Source organism: Ailuropoda melanoleuca, chromosome 3 (genome assembly GCF_002007445.2).
Source record: "Ailuropoda melanoleuca isolate Jingjing chromosome 3, ASM200744v2, whole genome shotgun sequence".
In the NCBI taxonomy this organism is placed as follows: Eukaryota; Metazoa; Chordata; class Mammalia; order Carnivora; family Ursidae; genus Ailuropoda; species Ailuropoda melanoleuca.
The window spans coordinates 6232223-6252260 of record NC_048220.1 but is presented as its reverse complement, the minus strand read 5'-3'; the positions used below and the strand labels follow the sequence as shown (position 1 = coordinate 6252260).

At 41.6% G+C, this 20038-nt stretch overlaps 1 protein-coding gene across 1 annotated transcript in view; it reads right to left on the bottom strand.

Annotated features, from left to right (window-relative positions):
- Window positions 1-1506: 1506 nt before the first annotated feature.
- Window positions 1507-20038, bottom strand: part of KCNN2 (potassium calcium-activated channel subfamily N member 2) — a 292412-nt gene continuing 273880 nt past the window's right edge. The window contains exons 8-10 of the mRNA XM_034655880.1: window positions 11288-11415; window positions 4973-5042; window positions 1507-2128 (exon numbers count right to left, since the gene is read on the bottom strand). Of these exons, the coding sequence (XP_034511771.1) occupies window positions 1841-2128; window positions 4973-5042; window positions 11288-11415 (486 nt within the window). The 3' untranslated portion in view covers window positions 1507-1840. The remainder of the gene's footprint in view (window positions 2129-4972; window positions 5043-11287; window positions 11416-20038) is intronic.

The window sequence follows — 20038 nt, the reverse complement described above, 5'->3', positions numbered from 1 at the left end:
AACGGCATCAGTTGCCAGAACAAATCAGTCATCTTTTCAGAATTTCTCTCCTTCTTATGTCTGGTGTTTACACCACATACCAGGTCTCTTCTTGTGTATAACCCAGAAACCATAAAAGAAAATTTTAATTTTATCTATGGAATACACATGCCCATGAAGGTATGATTTGGAAGTTCATTTAACTCAGCAATATGTTCCCAAAATGGTGCTCTTAAAGGTCTTCTTTTATTTGTTATTAAAAGACCTTCTAGGCCTCATCCTACACAGACACATATAAGATGTGTGAATGGGTTTTCTTTTCAGCCACTTTGGATGGGTAATAAATCGTAAGCAATTCTCATGCAATCTAAAGAAATCATCCTTTTATGTCCTTGATCTTGAATGGAAATGTCTGATTCTTGCATCAGTTATGGAGAATAGTTATGAAAATGATTTTATTCATTGAATTATGCAAAGTGATGAGATTGATCACTCTAGTTGGAGGAGAAAACTACTTGGTAAGGTAGACACCAAAGGGTATGGTGTAAAGGGGAAGAGGGAAAAATCAGATTTCTCTAAAAATGAAGGAGTAAATTTTAGGTTTCGGTCAATCCAAGCAGGTTGGTTGAAGAACTGTCCAAATCGTACCTTACTTTTGTGATGTGTTACCCCTGCTGCTGCAGATCAGCTCTTCCTGTAGGCTCTGGAGACCATCAGGAGATGAGGGAATTCCACACTGCTATCCCCTCTAAGACGGTTCTTCTAAACCCAGTCAATTCTTGGAATAAATTTGGAAAGAGATGTTCCGGCCACAGTTAACTACCCTGCTCCCTTTTACTGCAACTGACCTTACCGCCCATGAAACAAGTGTGATAGAACTCATGAAATTGACTAGGTATCATCTACTTCCTTGTACCAAATACATAAGTACAGACCAAGAGGGGACATTTTGCCTGGTGATGAGGGACATGTTGAGTTAGGCTCATTTATGTCCATTATGCTGTTAGGGATGATGCAGACAGATGCATATGTGACTACGAAAGGAATGCAAACTGAGCACATCATGGGCCTCCCATAATCAATGAATACAAGAGAAAAGACGAAATAACTAGTTTAGACCAAAAAAGTCTTCAATATCAGTTCACAGACAGTGGTGTCGCCTGATATTTTCTTTAAATACATTTCCTGGTAAACTGGGAATGAAATAATTCTGGAAAGCATCTATGTGCCCCTGGTCTATATGTATGCTTTGATGTAACAGCTCCACCTTCCACATAATTTGGAAACAAAGGCAATGAGAAACTAGACACCGTAAACTCAAAAAGAATAGTAAGCTGGCTGCATCAAATGAATGTGACTGTAACATTTCATATTGGGGGAAAATCTTAGTGACTGGCGTACAGAGTGATCGAAAGTCTTCTTCCAACCGGCCAGACTTGGGTGATGAAAGTCATCAACATGTATGACATGATAACCAGTCATCTTAGCTTGAAAACAATGTGAGAAGTGAACCTTTAGAAATGTCAAGTGACCAAACAAGTATGTGCAGAAATTAACTTTTTTTTAATTATATATCATATAATGTAGTAGTAAAGTTTGTTTGAAGTGCATGAATAAAAAGTTAGTGAAATTACAGGAGGAACAATCTATATAGCAATAATAGGTGCATTCCTTGTGCATCTGAAAGGAAAAGAAAAAGAGTTTTCACTCATTTTGGCCTAAAACTTAGTGTCAGGTTCCCAGGATTCTGACATCAGAACCCGGATAACACTGATTAGAACCATAGGGGCTTTACAATAAAAGCTAAAATATTGACCATATGATGGCAAAAAGTCTTATTTTGTGGTTAACTGATTCTCTTCTAGCTACTCTCTGATGAAGTTGGTGGCGCTGTGGAGGAGGACCGCCGTCTCCTGGACGAGGACCGGGACCGCTCGGCGTTGTAGGTGACGTGCTTGTCGTAGTTCTCCATCTGAGCCTCAATGAAATCTCGCTGCTGTTGCCTGATGGTCTGGCTGATGAGCCCAGGGAGGGCGTGGATGCTGCCAATCAGAGTCTCCAGTTTTGTCTCCACGGTAACGATCCTCTTCTCAAAGTCTTCGCTCCGCTCGTTTAGGTCGGAAATCATGTCATACATGATGTTCTGGGTCTGCAAAACAGGATGGGAGACAGATAGAGAAACCAAAAACTCAGGTTTCAGGACACTTGCCCGGGAAGCAAACTGTCAACTTTCAGAGTCTGAGGGCTGGATTCCTTTTAGAGGCATACAAAGAAATAGGGGCATCAGGTAATGGAACACTTGACTTTGCAAAGCAGATTCGGTATGTCTGTTCAATGCCAGGACTTAGAAATGTAAGCTACTTGGGGCCCCTGGGTGGCTCAGTCGGTTGAGTCTCCAACTCTTGATTTTGGCTCAGTTTGCGATCTCAGGGTCGTGAGATCGAGCCCCGCCTCGGGCTCCACACTGGATGTGGAACCTGCTTAAGATTCTCTCTCTCCCCCCGCCCCTCCCACTCCTAAAAATATGTAAGATCTTGGGCCTTAATCTGATCCAGTTGCAGAAAATGTCCTACAGGTCTGCTGGTGGTACGCCCCATGATTTTTGGTGGTGTAGAGACAAAGTTGTGATTTAACATTTATGTAAATCTCTTAATAGCAGTTACAAAAGTTAAGCATATCACATTTCTTGGGCAACATGTAATAGTTATTAGGGCAAGGGTAATTTTTAAAATGAAGCAGATTTAAAGAATCTGCTTAATTCATTTTACATAATTTAATCTGCTTAAATTTTACATAATAGTATACAGAGGGTACTGGGGTGTAGCAAAAAATTTGAAGGTGGAATGTGAAGGGAGTTTAGGACAAACTAATTTGGTCAAGTCATTTAGTAACTTACTTAAAGCCAGAAAATATTCTGAAAGATATTTTGTGGTCCCACGTTTCAAATTCCAGGCTCTCCATTGGGTCAAATAGCATTTTGATAGGTAAAAAATTGGGGGAGATTAGGTTACCAGTCTACCCTTTTGGCTACAGGTTTATCAGAGAGAGCTGAGTGGTTTGAAAGAGGAAACTGATTTTGGTCTCCAGCGAATCTTGAAATTGATTTGTCTTGACGAAAGGCTTTTCATAACTTGGACTCCCAGTTACGTTTCTGGAGGGAACTGAGAGACCAGGAAGGAGGGGAGGACAGGCACGTGAATCTCAGTTCATTGCTGCTCAAGTTTCAAACCGTTTGTTGAAGCTGTCCATCCCGCTATCTCATTTCCCTCTCAAAATGTGCTCTCACCTGCTTAATAAACTCGAAATGATGATAAATAGGTGACTAAGAGAGTTACTATTCAGGACACAGGCCCCTAGCTTGAGTTTGGTCACGGAGACAGAGTGCATTCCCTTTATTTTTTACTACGTAGTCTTGAGACTATGTGAGCGACATCCCCTCATTCAGAAAATCCTGAACCCTTAGGGCACGATAGCTGTGCAGCCATAATAGTCACGGTACTCAAGAAATAATTTGAAAGAAATAGCATAGATCTATCTATGAGCAATTGCCTTATAGACTCCTGAAGTGACATTAAGTGACATTACTTAGTACAGATTTATAATATTATATTGATACGTAGTACAATGTTATATTATTTCCAAGTGGTCTGCTTTATTTACCCAATGTCTTTTATCATTTGGCCTTGGAGTGATGTAAGAGTCTGCCCCATCTCTGTTCCAGATGTGTCCACTTGAGAGCCATGTGTGCAAATGTTAATCAAGAATGCCTCTGCACCTCAGGTGTGCCGCCCACCTCACGTGCAGGATACGTGCTCTCCCGGGGGTAAGTCATTGACTACTTCACTTATCTTCTATTTATAAGGCCTCAGATATTCAACTTTTACATATTTATATAGTATGTATTACCAAGATACATTAACACAAATATAATTTAGTTGCGTTATTTCATGAGGCTGGGACACGGGTGGAATTTCCCTAGTGATACTGGAGGCTTTATAAATAACAACAGGACGTACAGGTCCAACGGAGAGTTGTACCTTTATTTTTTCATTATTTTTTTTATTTATCTATTTTGAGAGTGAGCGAGCATGCACGGGGAGGGGAAGAGGGAGAGAGAGAATCCCCAGCAGATGCCCTGCTGAGCGCAGAGTCCAATGTGGGGCTTGATCTCAGGACCCTGAGATTATGACCTGAGCCGGAGTCAAGAGTCCGATGCTTAACTGACTGGGCCACCCAGACGCCCCCTAGAGAGAGTTGCCCTCTCATGTTACAGGGTTGAGAACTTCCACATAATGCTTCCTCTGGGATTAGCTCAGGAAAATGGAAGGTTGACACTGTTGGCAAGTATTCATATTTTTAAAGTAGAGTTGACTTGAGAAGAACCACCAAAAATTAACCAGATTAATCCTGAGTGTGACAGAAGAAACAAGGGACCATTAAATGTACTTTTTAAAAAGCACTATGATTTTTTAAATAATGAAAAAAAGAATCCTAAATTATAAAAACTGGTTCCCCCCCCTTTTTTTTTGGAAAGATGATTTTCATGTTATGATGTGATTTCTTGCACTTTTTTTTAAAAATTTAACATCACAGTCTTCTGAGTGGGCTTAAAAGAAATGAAAAAAAATAATTTTATCGGCAAGTCCTATGTAACCCTGAATGTCACTGTCAAACCCAGGACGTAGTTCTGGTCTCAAAGGGATGAGACCGAATGCCGAATATGAAACCCAACAGTATTGTCTCATATTCCACTTACATTTCTTACTGTATTTCCAAGTCCCTGTAAGTAGGAAGGCTTTTAGAAGGGGGGTTGAATAATTTACGTAGGGAAAGAGCATATGAAGGAGAAGTTTTAGGAAAATTCTGTTAAGTTGGGTCATCAAGTTTAGGATGCGTTAAACACGTTTGGGGTGTCCTCCCAAAGCACCATCAGTTACTGTGTAGAGCTTCATTCCGATGCACCTCGCCACGAGGGCTGAGACCCCAAGCTTACCTTTGCCAGGTCCACCAAGGTATTGGCTTGGTCATTCAGTTTCCTCTGCTCCATTTTTACACTTCTTAATCTAAAAGACAGAATCTGCAGTCAGAAGGGCTCCTTCCTTCCTCCTGCTCTCATACGCCTTCCAAAGAGCATGCATAAAATCGACAAGAGCAAAGAACTGCATGGATAATGCCTTGAAATATTTGGGGTCAAGTCCAAACTGGTTATGTATCTGGTACAATGAGAAGCATGCTTCCCCAACACCGCAAAAAAGGAAAGGAGAGAAAGAGAGAGAGAGAGATGAGGGTGTCCTTAGGACAGCTATTTACCAGGGAGTTAAAAGTTGAACGGAGAAAGGCTCATAAGGATTTAACCATATGAGAAAAGCCAAAACATTCCTTAAAATCCCAGTATCGTTTCAAATAGACATAGGAAGAAATAGGCAAAGCTACGGGAATTTCATCGATGTTGGAGCAGTGGGCACCTTCCTATGCCTACATGAGTGGATACGGAGCGTAGCCCTGTTCAGTTGGAGATGGATTGGGTTAGGTATTTGAACCTGATGGAACACAGTGATAAGTGAGATTCTTATTAGCAAAAATAAAGCTTTTATTCAACCAGCAGCAAGATAACGTATAACACATAATTCCCTTATTCTTCATTGCGTTTTGCTTGACTTTTATCTTACGCTGCCTTGAATTTGAAAGGGAAGCCAGACCATTTCCTTGGGAGAATTTCCCTTAATTTTTTATTGTAGATAAAAGTCAGTGGACAATTAAAATGTCTGACAGATGGGACTGCTACTCGTAAAGTTACTTTTAGATACTTTGAAATATCATTGCGTATATCTGATTGACAGTCAAAAGACCACTGGTTTTTTTTTTAAATCTTTCTGAATGACAACTCTTACTATTCCTTATTTACTATAATAGTTCAAAAAATATTTATTCGTTGCTTACTCCATACCAAGAAATTAAGATTTTCCAACAAGAGAAAAGTAGTTTCTTGTTCTTTAAGCCAACGATTCAAAGCCATGCTCCAGGAGAGGAGCGAGCCTCTCTCAGTTACTTAGTTAAAAAAAAAAAAAGTCCATGCTAACCTTATCGCCTTGATGACTTGTTGTTTGCAAAGTATAGTGTTGACGTTGGAGAGAGTCATTTTGCTAAATTCCCAATTTCAATGAAAAGTAATTACAAAAAAGGGATAAAAAATTCACAGGGCAAGATTTTACTGCCAGGGAGATTTTTGCAACAAATGTTCATGATGTGCAGTGATTTTGTTTCGAAACTACAATATCCAATATGTCCCCAAATCTGCTTGACAGTCAAGATAGAGTTCCTTCTGCCAGTATGGGTTTAACTGACACCTGCCTATAACACGATATTTAACCATCTGAAACAGCTTAAGGTTGTAACTTGTCATTGCGAGACTGTATTTCTCTATTGGAATGCTTGGAGCTCAGTTAATTGGTTCCTTTCTATGCTATTCTAGAGATGGAATATGTTTAAGTGTAAAAGAAATTTACAAATATGTATTTAAATCTAACACGTCTTTGAGATAGGTTTCTCTAAGCAGTTACAAGGATTATAGTTCCTGATGTCTGCCTTTTAAAAACAAGTCCCATCCCTCCCCTGCAAAAACAAACCAAAAATCCCAAAAAACAAAAACAACCTTGAAACACGTGTGGGGGTCATTCTACAGAAATGTACTAGAGAGAACAAAGGGGCCAGACATGGACTCCATTCTCCCTGGCCCTAATTTCACCTTCAGTTTTTTAATGGAGGAAACGAACGGGGTTAGGTTGGGACAGTGGTTCTGAGATGCTGGATTTATACCAGCAGAGGTGTTCTAGATGGCTAAGTGACACGCAAACCAGAAGACCTTCAATACGAAACCAGATGGAGAGACAGTTCTTCTCTTTAATTCTCTTCCAATTCTTGATGATTACAGGAAAAATGTCTCAGGCTGGTCCTATCCTGTTTTTATCTCCCAACACCTGCTAGTCTCTCCTTTTTGAAAAAAGAGCAGGATTTCAGCTGAGAGCTTTGTGCAAGCAACAGTCCGTGGCTAGAATTCAACGCCACTGTTTCGATGGTCGGCTGATGCTGCCTTTACCTCTCTCTGCTGGGAATGGTTTTTTGGTTTTTCGGTTTTGTTTTGTTTTTGTTTTTTTGTCTGTTAGCCATTTTGTGATAGGGACTTACATCAAGCTTTGTTTTCAGATTTAAGTAATAAGGAGAATCGGCACGTGAATGAGCCAAGTTTGGGGAACCAGCTCAGAAGCCTCCAGAAACTGGTGAGCGCAGGCAAAGTCCTGAGCTTGGCCGGTCCATGGAAGGGCCGGAGTGCTGGTCCCTTCGCTGAGGTGGGTACTCTGTCTTCCAGACAGCGAAGCCTAATTTGCTTCTCTGGAATTCCTACAGTATGTTTCTGACAGTAGAATTTTGCCCATTTTCTTTTCCACGAGTCCGGAAAGCTGACATAGAGCAGCCCTATTCGACTGGAATCCCCTAATCTCCTTGAACTTAAATCATCTTGCCTTGCTGCTCCTGAGACTGCCTGAACCATAGAACCGCAGGAAAAAAGCCTACTTAAAGCTGCAGCTACCAGAATAAAAGGTAACATGCAGGTGTGTGTTTTACGTCACCCCCCCCACGAAAAGAAGAATAAGGAACATATGTTGACTTCTTCCTTGTGAACTTCACTTATCACAGGAAAAGATCATGATTTTGGATCACATTTCCATAGCAGCAATCAGACTACTGAAATTCACAAATAAAGGTTCCGCTTGGGTGCATGCAGCCGGTAGAAAATTCTGCAAACGTTGAGGGGAGCGGCTCACACAACTTACTTCCGAGCTCTATTTTCATTTTGTTGAAATAAAAAGACAAAACAAAAGAAAAGAAACTGTAAAATATTCTGGAACAAAATAATAACACAGCGTGGTGTTCAGTTGTGCACAGGGGGCTCGATTCATTGGCGGAAAGATCCTGTTACAGTTCTGCAGGATTTGGGCACAGTGATCACAGAACAACACTGTGCAATTATATTAGCATCCTTCACTGCTGAGAGACTGCCCCGCCCGAAACACAGCGCTTTCCCTGGAACGAAGGTTCCGAAGGAAGAACCTCTACCAGGTCATTATGGCCTCTTTCTTTGATACACGATGTCCAAGTGAACTACAAGACCCATTTTGGCCTAATAGGAATGTCACAGGGACAACAGTCTCAACAATGGGATTATAATGTTGCTGGTGTTTTTTGGAGGGGGCACATCTCTTCCGAGTTGGGGCTGTGCAGAAGCCTAAAAGGTGGGTAGTCCAAAAACTCATCGTCAGAGAAATTCTGTGTACTGAATTTCTCGGCTCCGAGACAAGCTCATGTTGATTGCTGGGTCTGTAGTTGAGATGGAAGAATGATACACTTTAAAAGAGTTAATGCTGATACCAGAAAAAGTGCTCAAAGGTCTACAGGAACAGAGTGCTTCCTGGCACTAAGTGATGATACCAAAAGACAGATCTGTTACTGAAAAGAGGACGGAGCCTGGAGAAGCAGGCATCTACCGGAGACTAAGGAGGCCATGTGTCAGGGAGAGACGCTGGGAAGAGGGGAGTCCAGATCGAGCTCTGGAAAAGCTCTCAGGACAAATCAGAGGATGGGAGAGGCCAGCAGAGCTCTAGCCAGTGAATTTGTAAATCTGTGTCTGGATAGCGGGCAACGGGAGCCTTGCCCTGAAGAATCGAGCCCTGTGTGCTTTCCTGCATGATTTCACTCACTCACTTAAAATGAGGGATTAGGCACCATTAGAATAATCTAGCCAAAACCCAGCCCATTTAAATGCTCAGTTGTATTTTTTTTTTTTTGCATAGTATAAATACCCTCCCACCTCAAGGGAAATCGAATAACCCCAAGACTAAATTATAAAACAATTCAGAACATTCCCGTCGCTCAAAGCTTATCTATGTTAGAAGTACATGGCTGCTACTCGAGAAACAGAATGAGAAATGTCTGCAAGAAGCAGAAGAATCATGAATGGCTTCCTCGCTTACTCTATCCCAGAGCGGGATTCTGGAAGACCCACGTGAGCTATACCTTGAAACCCTTAGGAACAATCTAGCACCTTCTAGCAATCTAACAATTACTTGGGGACAGTTTTTCAACTTCACTTCCCCAAATATTTTTTTCTGACATACTATAAAAATTTTCAAACGTGCAGAAGAGTTGAAAAAATTTACAGTGAACATCCCTAAGCTGCCCCCCTCCCCACGACTGGAGCATGAGTGCATTTTGGGACAAGGCAGATAAAAATATAAATACCCACCATTCACACGTGGCTACAAAATTGTTACAGAAACTATCAAAGCAGTTTTTCCAATAGTTTTGTTGTATAAAAACATCAATGGCACCCAAAGCCAATCACATTTCATTTTTTATTTAATAGGTATATCACACAGAAAGGGTTATAAATATGGTCCCGGAGGAAATGGCATGTGTGGTTGCTGGACCCATAGACTGACCACACCCACCCACACCCACAAAGGTAAGTTTTCTTTTTAATATACTTGCACATTGTAGGTTTGTACTGAGACATTAAAAGTACAAAGAATGATTTCTCCACAGTATAGGGTGTGTACCTCTTGGATGAACATTGGGTGTCTTTGTGGTACACCTGTAGGGGTGTAGGAATGCCCACTCTACCAGGAGAGGGGTGCCCGGGGACCCTTGAGGAGGCGGCCTTTTCCTCAGAGGTGAGGGCTTGGGCTTGGCGTCTCTCAGGGGACTCGCTCTCTTAGATCTAAACTTTAAGGAAACAAGATGTGGAGGCTCCCAGGGGGTGGGATTTGGTTGTGAAGGTAGCTGTGATCTCCAGCAGGCAGTTTCCTCTTGGGAGTCAGATCTGATCCGGTGTCCCTCTGTGTTTCCCTTTTCCGATTTCCCAGACTTGGACAGAGTAATATCTTAACATTCTAGCCTTTCCTTACAACGGGATGAAAAGCATAGTTGGGGGCCCAGAGCGACGTCCCAGAGACAAAGGCGAAACGATGTCACTTTGGTGCTGGTGGCAGCAAGAACATGACCAAAGCGCTCTGAGTAGCCACAGGGGTCAGCTACCGTACTGTACGTGCAGAGTCTCCCTCTATTTTATGTTTTGGGGTGCCTGGACTTTATTCTCATTAAGGTAGCAATTTCTACACCTTGTCCACATTTTCAGTGATAGCTAGTTGGAGGGAGAGGTGAAAGGGTAGCGCTCGAATGCTGAGTGATTTCCCAGAGACTCTCAGTGTCATCTATTACCTATGAACTACCTGAGGACGTACCATAAAAACTCCAGCTTCAGAGCTTTCTGGTCTACCACGCAAGGCAGCTCCGAGAAAGACACCTCTTGCCGTCTAATCAGGATACCTAGTGTGTCGACCCACCTTTCCATGACTTCCCCCGGTAGGCTGCATGAGGAAAGCTACTTTTCTGACCCACCCATGTGACGGATCTGCTCTTCCCCACACAGAAATGGCCTGGACTTAACAGCAAGGCTACACAGCCTCCAGATGGACGCCCACGAGAATGTACTTACGGTAAGGATGTTGCCAGCCTGGGGGAGAAAGAACTGGTGCTTTCAAGGCATTATTGAAACTCACTACAGAGGCATTTGTCCTTTAAAAGTCTATGATGGTTATATATAGCGTTACGACAAAATGGCGTGAAGAACTTCCACAAAGTGAATAAAGACGGTCTGGATAAAGTCAGAATAATGGTGGGAGAGTATAAGGTCTACAGGCACTATAAACCTATAATGAACACGTAGCATATAGAAAACCCCCCAAGTCCTGAATAAAGACTAATTTAAAAATGCAAGTATTAAATCAAGCGTCTATACTACCTTCATAGAAACATGTTGGCAGTGTGTTAAAAAAAAAATCCATATAGGTTATAAAATAGTAAATGTCAAGATTTTGCAGCAGATAGAAACTAAACGTCCTAGAGAAACTAGATGAATAATTAAGCTATACGAAGAAACACAACTGCCACTGAAAATATTGTTTCTAAAGACAGAACCTGAGAAGACATTTTCATTAATACAGTAAATGACGATTCTCCCCATAACGAATGATTTTTTTAGTCCTAAAAAGAACTGACAGTCTTCTCAGGATTTCATTTGTGGAATTACTAAAATGTCAAATAACGTCTTCTGGGCGTGGACATGACAGCGTTTTGTTTTCTGTTTTTTTTTTTTTTTTCCTTGTCTTACGAGAGAAGAATGACTTGAGTGTGAGAATTTGGACCCAGAGCTACCCAAGCAGGAAGGCAGTGAATGAGAAATGGTACTTACTGGTGAATAGCTTGCAAGAATTTTCGTTGATGTTTTCTTACTTTTGCATGATCTATCTTTTTTACTAGCTTTGTATTTTTGTAAATTAGCCATGTTTCCCTGAGTACATTGGCAGCTGCGTTTTTCACCTGTTAAGAAAACAAACAAACACAACGGTTGATAAATTCCAGAGCAGAATCCTTTGCAGTGTGGCTGGGGCGGGGGGGGTCACATTCATCAACTAGCTGATCACGGTAAGTTCTAGCTCTGTTGAGTAACTTTCTCAAGAAGAAAAAAAAAATATTTTCTGTTTCTGTCTGGGAACCACATTTAAAATGGAACATTAGGGAGGTACTGAACTCTTTCTGGACTAACCTCTACCCCCCAGGAACCTTTTCACTCAACCAGTTTAAGAAATCAAGAGGTGCTTGTGACTTGTCTAGTAACACTAGGGGGAAAGAAAGAAAGGAAAAGGTGCTGCTTCCCCCACCCACTGTGTTACAATTGCTTCCCCCATGTTCTGCATTTCCCTGCAGGAAGGCAAAATGCCAGAAGGCCAAGGTGAGTCTTGTCTCTTGCAAGCCTGTTTGGCATTTTTGGCTGCAAAACGACAGGAAGGGCAGGTATCCACTGCTGAATGTCCAAGCAGCCCTGTTCTTCTGCCCTCCCGGGGTGACCTAGCAAACTGTATGCGTGTTAGCACACTTTCACGAACTGACAGTCTGGGTCGTCGTGATTTTGTTGGTTAATTTAAGGACGCTGCATTTCAAATAGATGAGACAAACCTAAAGGATTTAAGTGTTTCGGTAGCACTGCCAAGACCTCGTGTAGCTGATGGAAGGTGTGAGTACCTCCTAGTAACATTCAAGCACTTGCTTTCTTGATCAGCATGGTCGGCAATTCCTGGAACCTGATAAAGGCCCAGGCAAAGCCCAGGTGAGCCTCTTTCTTGCTCACAGTGCAGGGTCTGATGACCCAGAGGTTTCACTTAGGCTTATGATTAATGACGTGCTCGAAGAAGTTGATCCAGGAGGCAAAGCATGAGAGACCCTTAACTCTAGGAAACAAACTGAGGGTTGCCGGAGGGGAGGGGGTTGGGGGGCTGGGGTAACTGGGTGATGGGCACAAGGAGGGCTCTTGATGTGATGAGCACCGGGTGTTGTATATAACTGACCAATCACTAAATTCTACCTCTGAAACTAATGAGAAAAAAAAAAAAAAGACGATCCGTTGAATTCTTCTGAGTGATGGATAAAGGATGTTTCTGGCGGAGGGGGGTAGAGGAAGATGAGTTTGTAAGAAAGGCAAAGTGGTGGGGAACAGAGCAGTGAACTGGACTTGAGGAATGGTTCTGAGTTCTTGACTTCGGACGACTAAGTCAGGTCAAGGGGACTTGTTAAACCTCATAGGACTTGAGTTTTCTCTTCCCTACGTGAGAAAAGTAGAATTATTACCAAAGTCTTTTCAGGCCCTAGTTTTCAATTAGGAAGAGTCTTAGCGTTACCGTACAGCTATGATCGCAGGGATGTATGTGTATTTTTTCACTTTCAGCACAGACAGCCTCAGGTGTGGTGGCTGACGGTGACTCCCGTGCACGCTGCTGTAAAGGTGTCCTTCTGAGTGAAGCCGTATTGCTAGAACCCACGTGAAGAAAATGACTCGCTTCTTGGAAATGCTTTTAGCAGCAACTTTGGTTTATGAGGCATTTTCTCTGGATAGTCCTCAGACTCTGGACGGAGAGCATTCATTCCAAAAGCAGTGGAAACAGGATTGAAATATGAGGTGTTGTGCACCCGCAGTGGGTCCAAGACACAACACTAGTGTCCACAGTGAAGCTGAAAGGGGTTCCGGTTAAATTCTTGGCTCTTCCTTCTTACAGAAACAGATTTCTCTTCTCTACAGGGGTGCGAGTTGCCTTTGGGAAGGCTTTTCCATCGGATCCTTACATCTGTTTCAGAGGTAAGGATGCTGCGTAAGTGGCCAAGGGTTGAGGACCTTGCTTTTAAAGGGAAAGGGGTAGGAAGTTACCAGCCAGTGCTGACTGGGGTCGGCGTAGGCCCTTCCCCACCAGGGAACAGAAGGGCCAGGCAAGGGAGGTCTCAGCTGTCTGAACGGCTTTAGCTGCCTCAAAGTTGGAAAGGGAACCTGATGGATGCCCCCTCCTTGATTTTATCAGCTCAAGACAGAAGAAAGGTAGAAAACTTGGTAAAAACCGGTGGGACGGTAACACAGCAGTTGAACATAGGAATGTTTGCAAGAGAACATAACAACTGATTTTGCTTTGGATTCCCATCCATAAACAGCAAATGCCAAATCCCTCCAGTTCTTAAATCTTTAAGAAGGTGAATTGCTGCTTGCCCTCAATGTATTTTAAATGATTTTCTGTTCTCCTTGGGATGGTGGGGGAATGGCTGGAGGGGAGCAGGGAACCTCAATTTCTGAGATCACTGGGGTGGGTTACACCCCCAAGGTCTTTGTGGCAGGATTTGTATGCACAAAATGCTCATTGTCGTTGACAGGCTAAAAACGAAAATGATTCCTCATCTGACAATGAAATCCCTATAGCTGCTTTGGATAAAGCCGTGAGATAGACACATTGATGTTGAAACGTCCCCCTTTCTAACTCCCTGATAGGTTTTGAAACACAAGAATTAAACCCTGAAGGCATCCCATTGAACTGGTATTTTTCAAGATGGCGGCCACAAGACAACATCCTCCCCCTAGTGATCACATGTGCCTGTGATAAGTCGGTTTTTCCAGTCCCTCTCAGGGCTGAAAGGGACAGGGGGCAGTGAGAAAACAGGGTATGAAGTACCTCCATGTTCCACAGGTTTGAACAAAGGGAATTGTTACAGAGCAGTGAGAGCCAATTGGAGAAGGGAAGTAGGTCTGCGCATTAGTGATCGTTTAGATGAAAGGGAAGTTGATTTAGAGGGCAAGTTTCTTTTGTTAACGAAGAACCCTGACATACGGTCATCTTGCAATGTAACCCTGAGCTCCCTCTGGTCCTTTGGGGGCATTTACAGACTCTCAGCGGGCAGCGGTCTTGGCACTAATCTTTGTGTCTACCTAGTGCAAATATTTGTTACCATAGTACATACTTTGCATCATAAAAACTTCTAATCATGAACCACAGACACATAATTATCAACCAAAGGACCCTTTGGATGAGAAGGGTGTACAGGTTACTGGAGAGACCTGAGACCTAACCAGGTCTTCCCTAATGTCCACTTCCCAATTCAACAGACTTATTAAGTGTCTATCACATGTTAAAAACTATGATAGTTGTGATGGGGAGATCACAGACACGGCCCCCCAAAATCAGTAGCTGTAATAATTCTAGTGCCAATTTATGGGCCAACGCCACTTTGAAATTGAACTTCTTTCCTGTACATCAAAAAATAAGGAGAAAAAAAAGGAAAACATGAACATTTGCTCGGCCTGACTCAAGCTCAACTCCAATTAAAATCTTTTATCAGAAACATTTTGACAAGTATATTAATAATCTGGTATTTTGAGAAAACAAAGGCCCTACAAGCAACAATACTACTGCAGGTCATAGTACTTACCCAGATGCCTTATGTCACCTTCATAGGTAGAAAGGATATGAGCTGTTCTACTGCTGACTTACAGGTAATGATAAAAAAAAATTAAAGCCACAGGTAGTAAGGTAAACAATATCTCTAAGTGTAACAATATTTGATAAACCACAAAAGCCCTTAAAGCTGATGGACTTTTAATTGAAACTTCGCTTTGCTCAAACCTAGATAGAGACAGGTTATTAGAGCCCTGTCTTCAAGGGTGCTTTGTTTATCATTTTCCTGTGCTTTTGACTACTCTGATTCTTAAAGAAGAAATCTCTATTTCTTTGTCCTTTTTCCTCTTGCTGCTCCCTTCAGAGGAGGGAGATGGTTATGTTTCCCACTCTTCCCGAACGTAAGAGGAAGGGACATCCCCTCTGCCTGAGGAGCGAGAGAGTTTCCTGCCTCTCGTTCTCCTAACGACAGTAAAATGGGTAAAATGTTGCCTCGTGTGCTGTGGGAGATGGGTCCGGGATCCCAGAACCAACAGAGACAAGGCTTCCAAGCCTGAACACCAACACCACGTGCTACCCGGGTCCCCTTCGGAGCAGGTCCGTGGGGCCGGGTGAACGCTGGAGCTTTGGAACAGGGTAAGGCCAAGTGATCATTCGTTCTGTGTTTTCACCCACTGGGCTTGTGTCACCAAGCACAATGTAAAAGCTCCGTAGACTAAATCCTCCAGAATTTTTGTTCACTTGCTAAGAGGCACGTAGGAAACAAAATTATATAACTGCATAATGGTGTCCTTATTACGGATCTTATTGAGAATTCTTAACAGGATTGGAAACACCCACAGTGGACATTAATATGTATAATTATCTTTTGCGGCACATCTAGCTACTTTAAAAAATTATGCCGGGGCTCCCAGAATTGCTTGTTTTCAAGTGGCCTTCCCAAATGGAAGTATGCAGAGGGTTAAACTCCAGGATTTGTTCTTGGTTCAGATATATATATGAAGAGTAATAATATTTCCAAAAGACAGAGCACGGTAAAGGTGCTGTGTCTGTCACGCGATAAGCTGCAAATCTACGAAAAGAGCGGGTCCTGTCTTCCCAAGCCCTGTGACACGTTATTGCTATTAGTGCTTTCATTTTGAAATCATTAGAGTATTCTGGGTCTGTGTACCTCCTTGGCCATTTTTGAATTGTAGAGTGGCGTGTACACTTTTGGAATTACACGCAACAGTCTCCGCTAATATGTACTGCTCTGAATAGTGTGGTCTGCTTTCAAACGTAGTATTTTACGTGGCTACAGTCGTCAAACAGAGAAACGACTTCTATACGAAATTGTTCCTCTGGAAAGTTGGGCACGGTGAATAATTCTTCCTGGACATTGTTCAATGCAGTTAAGAGACACAATGGGAGGCTTGGAAAGTTACATTTCTTCCTGGAAGGAAGAATCGATTGTTTAACATTCATACTGCTGCTTTACAACAAGCCTGGTCAGATTGCAGAATGTCTATAATCGTTACGCCTGTTGACCACCAGAAAAAAAAAAAATTTCTTCTGGGCGGTATTTCTGGGGATAGTTGTAGTTTTCTCTAGCCATAAAGAGCACCCTTGAACTTGTATCTTGAACATTCTTCTTGGTAACTGTGTATGGGTTTTAGGTCCCTGTTTGCTCTTGGCTATGTCCCAGAAATCATTCCTGATCATTCAGATTTTTGAACTCTTTTTAAATTCTAGTTGACAATGTTGCATTAGTTGGGTGTGGACTACATGGCCATGTTACAGAATGCTCAGCATGAGCGCACTTACTGTCTGCGTGCCATCGTGCAAAGTTGCCACAAGAATATTGACTATATTCGTAAGTCCACTTGACTTATTCATTTTATAACTGGAAGTTTGTACGTCTTAATCCCCTTCGACTATCTTGCCCATCGCCAAACCCCACTTTCCTCTGGCAAGTATTAGTTGGTTCTGGGTATTCAAAAGCCTGATTTTGTTTTGTTTTGTTTTTTGGTCTGTGTCTCTTTTTAAATTTGTTTATTCATGTGTTTCTTAACTTCCACCTATGAATGAAATCATATGGTACCTTGTGTCCATCTGACTTATGTCACTTTGCATGATACTCTCTCGCTCCATCCGTGTGGTTGCAAACTGCAACATTTCATCCTTTTTGTAGCCGAGTACTGTTCCACGGTATATATGTCTCATATCTTCTGTATCCATTCATCTAGTGATTGAAACTTACATTGCTTCCATTTCTTAGCTATTTTAAATAATGCAATAAATAGAGAGGTACATATATCTTTTCTAACTAGTGTTCTTGTTTTCAGTGCCCAGAAGTGAAAGAGCTAGATCATAGAGTATTTCTAGTTTTAATTTTTTTAGGCAGCCCTATGTCATTTCCATAGCGGCTGTACCAATTTACATTCCCACCAACAGTTCATGAGGGCTACCTTATTTCTACGTCTTCGTCAACGTTTGTTATATCTTGTCGTTTTGATACTAACCATTTTGATTTGGATTTTCCCCGATGCCGAGTGATACTGAGCATCTTTTCACGGGCCTGTTGGCCATCTGTGTGTCTTTGGAAAATTTCCGTTCAGGCCCTCTAACCATTTTTTAAATAGATTCTTTGGGGGTTTTTTGATATTGAGTTATATCAGTTCTTTATATATTTTGAATATTAACGCCCATTGGTATATCCTTTGCAAATATATTCTCCTATTCAGGAAGAGATTGCCTTTTTATTTTGTTGGTGGATGATCCTTTTAATGTATTGTTGAATGTGTTTGACTTATATTTTGCTGAGGATTTTTATACCTATATTCATCAGGAATATTGGTTCGTAGTGTCTTCGTTTGGTTTGGGAATCAGGGTAGTGATGACCTGGTGGAATGAATCTGGGAGCATTCCTTCCTCTTCTAACTTTTTGGAATAGTATGAAAAGGGTAAAGTAACTTTCTTTTAATGTTTGGTAGAATTCACCCATGAAGCCATTTGGTCTTGGACATTTGTTGGGAGTTTATTACTATTATGGGTTCAGTTTTATTACTAGTAATTGGCGTGTTCCGGTTTCCTACTTTCTGATTCAGTCTTGGGACACTGTATGTTTCTAGGAATTTATCAATTTTCTTTACCTTTTCAGTGAGCCAGCTCTTACAGTCATTGATCCTTTCTATTGTTTTTTAGTCTTCATTTATTTTGGCTTTGATTTTTAGTATTTCTGTCCCTCTACTAACTTTGGGCATTATTTGTTCTTTTTTTCTAGTTTCTTTAAATGTAAGGTTAGATTATTTGTGACTTTTCTTGTTTCTTGAGGTAGGCGTGTATTGCTATAAATTTCCCTCTAAGAACTGCTTTTGCTGCCTCTCGAAGACTTTGGACTGTTGTGTTTTCATTTTCGGCTGTCTAGGTATTTTTTAAATTTGCTCTTTGATTTCTTTATAGACCCATTGGTTATTTGGTAGCATGTTGTATAGCCTCCTTCTTTTTTTTTTTTTTTTTAAAGATTTTTTAATTTCTTTATTCGACAGAGATAGAGACAGCCAGAGAGAGAGGGAACACAAGCAGGGGGAGTGGGAGAGGAAGAAGCAGGCTCACAGAGGAAGAGCCTGATGTGGGGCTCGATCCCACAACGCCGGGATCACGCCCTGAGCCGAAGGCAGATGCTTAACCGCTGTGCCACCCAGGTGCCCCCTCCTTCTTTTTTCTTCCAGTTTTTGCTTGTAATTGTTGTCTAGTTTCAGAGCATCGTGGTTGGAAAAGATGCTTGATATGATTTCAATCTTCTTAAACTTATTGAGACTTGTTCTTTGGCCTAATATGTGATCTGTTCTGGAGACTGTCCCAGGTGTACTGGAAAATAATAGGTAGTCTGCTGTTTGGGGATGGAATGTTCTTTATATATCCTGTATGTCCACCGGTCTAATGTGTGTTCAAAGTTGCTGTTTCCTGGTTAATTCTGTCTGGATTATCTATCCATTGATGTAAGTGGGCTGTTAAAGTCCCCTACTATTACTGTATTACTGCCAACTTAATCCCTTTATGTCTATTAATATTTACTTATGTGTTTAGGTGCTCACATGTTGGGTATATAGATGTTTACAATTATTATATCCTTTTGTTGGACTGATCCCCTTATCATATCATTATGTAATTCCCTTCTTCGTCTCTTGGTTTAAAGTCTATTTCGTCTGATTTAAGCATTGCTACCCCAGGCTTTTTCCCCTTCCATTGGCATGGAATATCTTTTTCCATCCCTGCACTTTCAGCCGGTATGTGTCCCTATGCCTACAGCGAGTCTCTTGTAGGCAGCACATAGATGGGTCCCGTTTTTCTACCCATTTAGTCACGTTGTGTCTTTTGATTGGATCATTTGGTCCACTTACATTTAAAGTAATTGTTGATAGGTATGTACTTATTGCCATTTTGTTGTTTTCTGGTAGCTTCTGTAGTTCTGTTCTTCTTTTCTTGCTCTGTTAGCTTTTGGTAGCTTTATGTTAGGATTCTTTTTATTCTGTGTGTACCTATTACAGGTTTTTGGCTGTGGTTAAATGTGCACATACAATACCCAATGTGTATAGTGGTCTCTATTAAGTGGTCTCACTTAAGCTCAATGGCATTCTAAAAGCTCTACCTTATTAGGGGCACTTGGGTGGCTCAGTGGGTTAAGCATCCAACTCTTGATTTTGGCTCAGGTCATGATCTCAGGGTCATGAGATCAAGTCCCACATGGGGCTCTGCACTGGGTGTGGAGCCTGCTTCAGATTCTCTTTCTCCCTCTCTCTCTCAAAAATAAATAGATAAAGCACTACCTTTCTATTCTGCCACTCATGTTTTATGTGTATAACGTCGTATTTTACATCTTTTTGACTAATTCCTGTAAGATGTAACTGATTTTACTGTTTTGTCTTTCACCCTTCAGTCTAGCTTTATAAGTGATTGAACTACAACCTTTACTACACATTTAATTTTACTAGTGACATATTTCCCTTTCATAATTTTCTTCCAGTTAAGGCCTTTCTTTCCTAGTTAAAGAAGTCCCACTGACATTTCTTGTAAGGATGGTTTAGTGGCAACGAACTCCTTTATGTCTCTTTCAATTCTCAATGATAACTTATCTGGGTAGAATATTATTGATATAGGTTTTCTTTCAGCAGTTTGAATATATCATGACACTCCTTTCGTGCCTGCAAATGCTGCTAAAAATTCAGCTGATGGCTTTATGGGGTTTCCCCTGTACC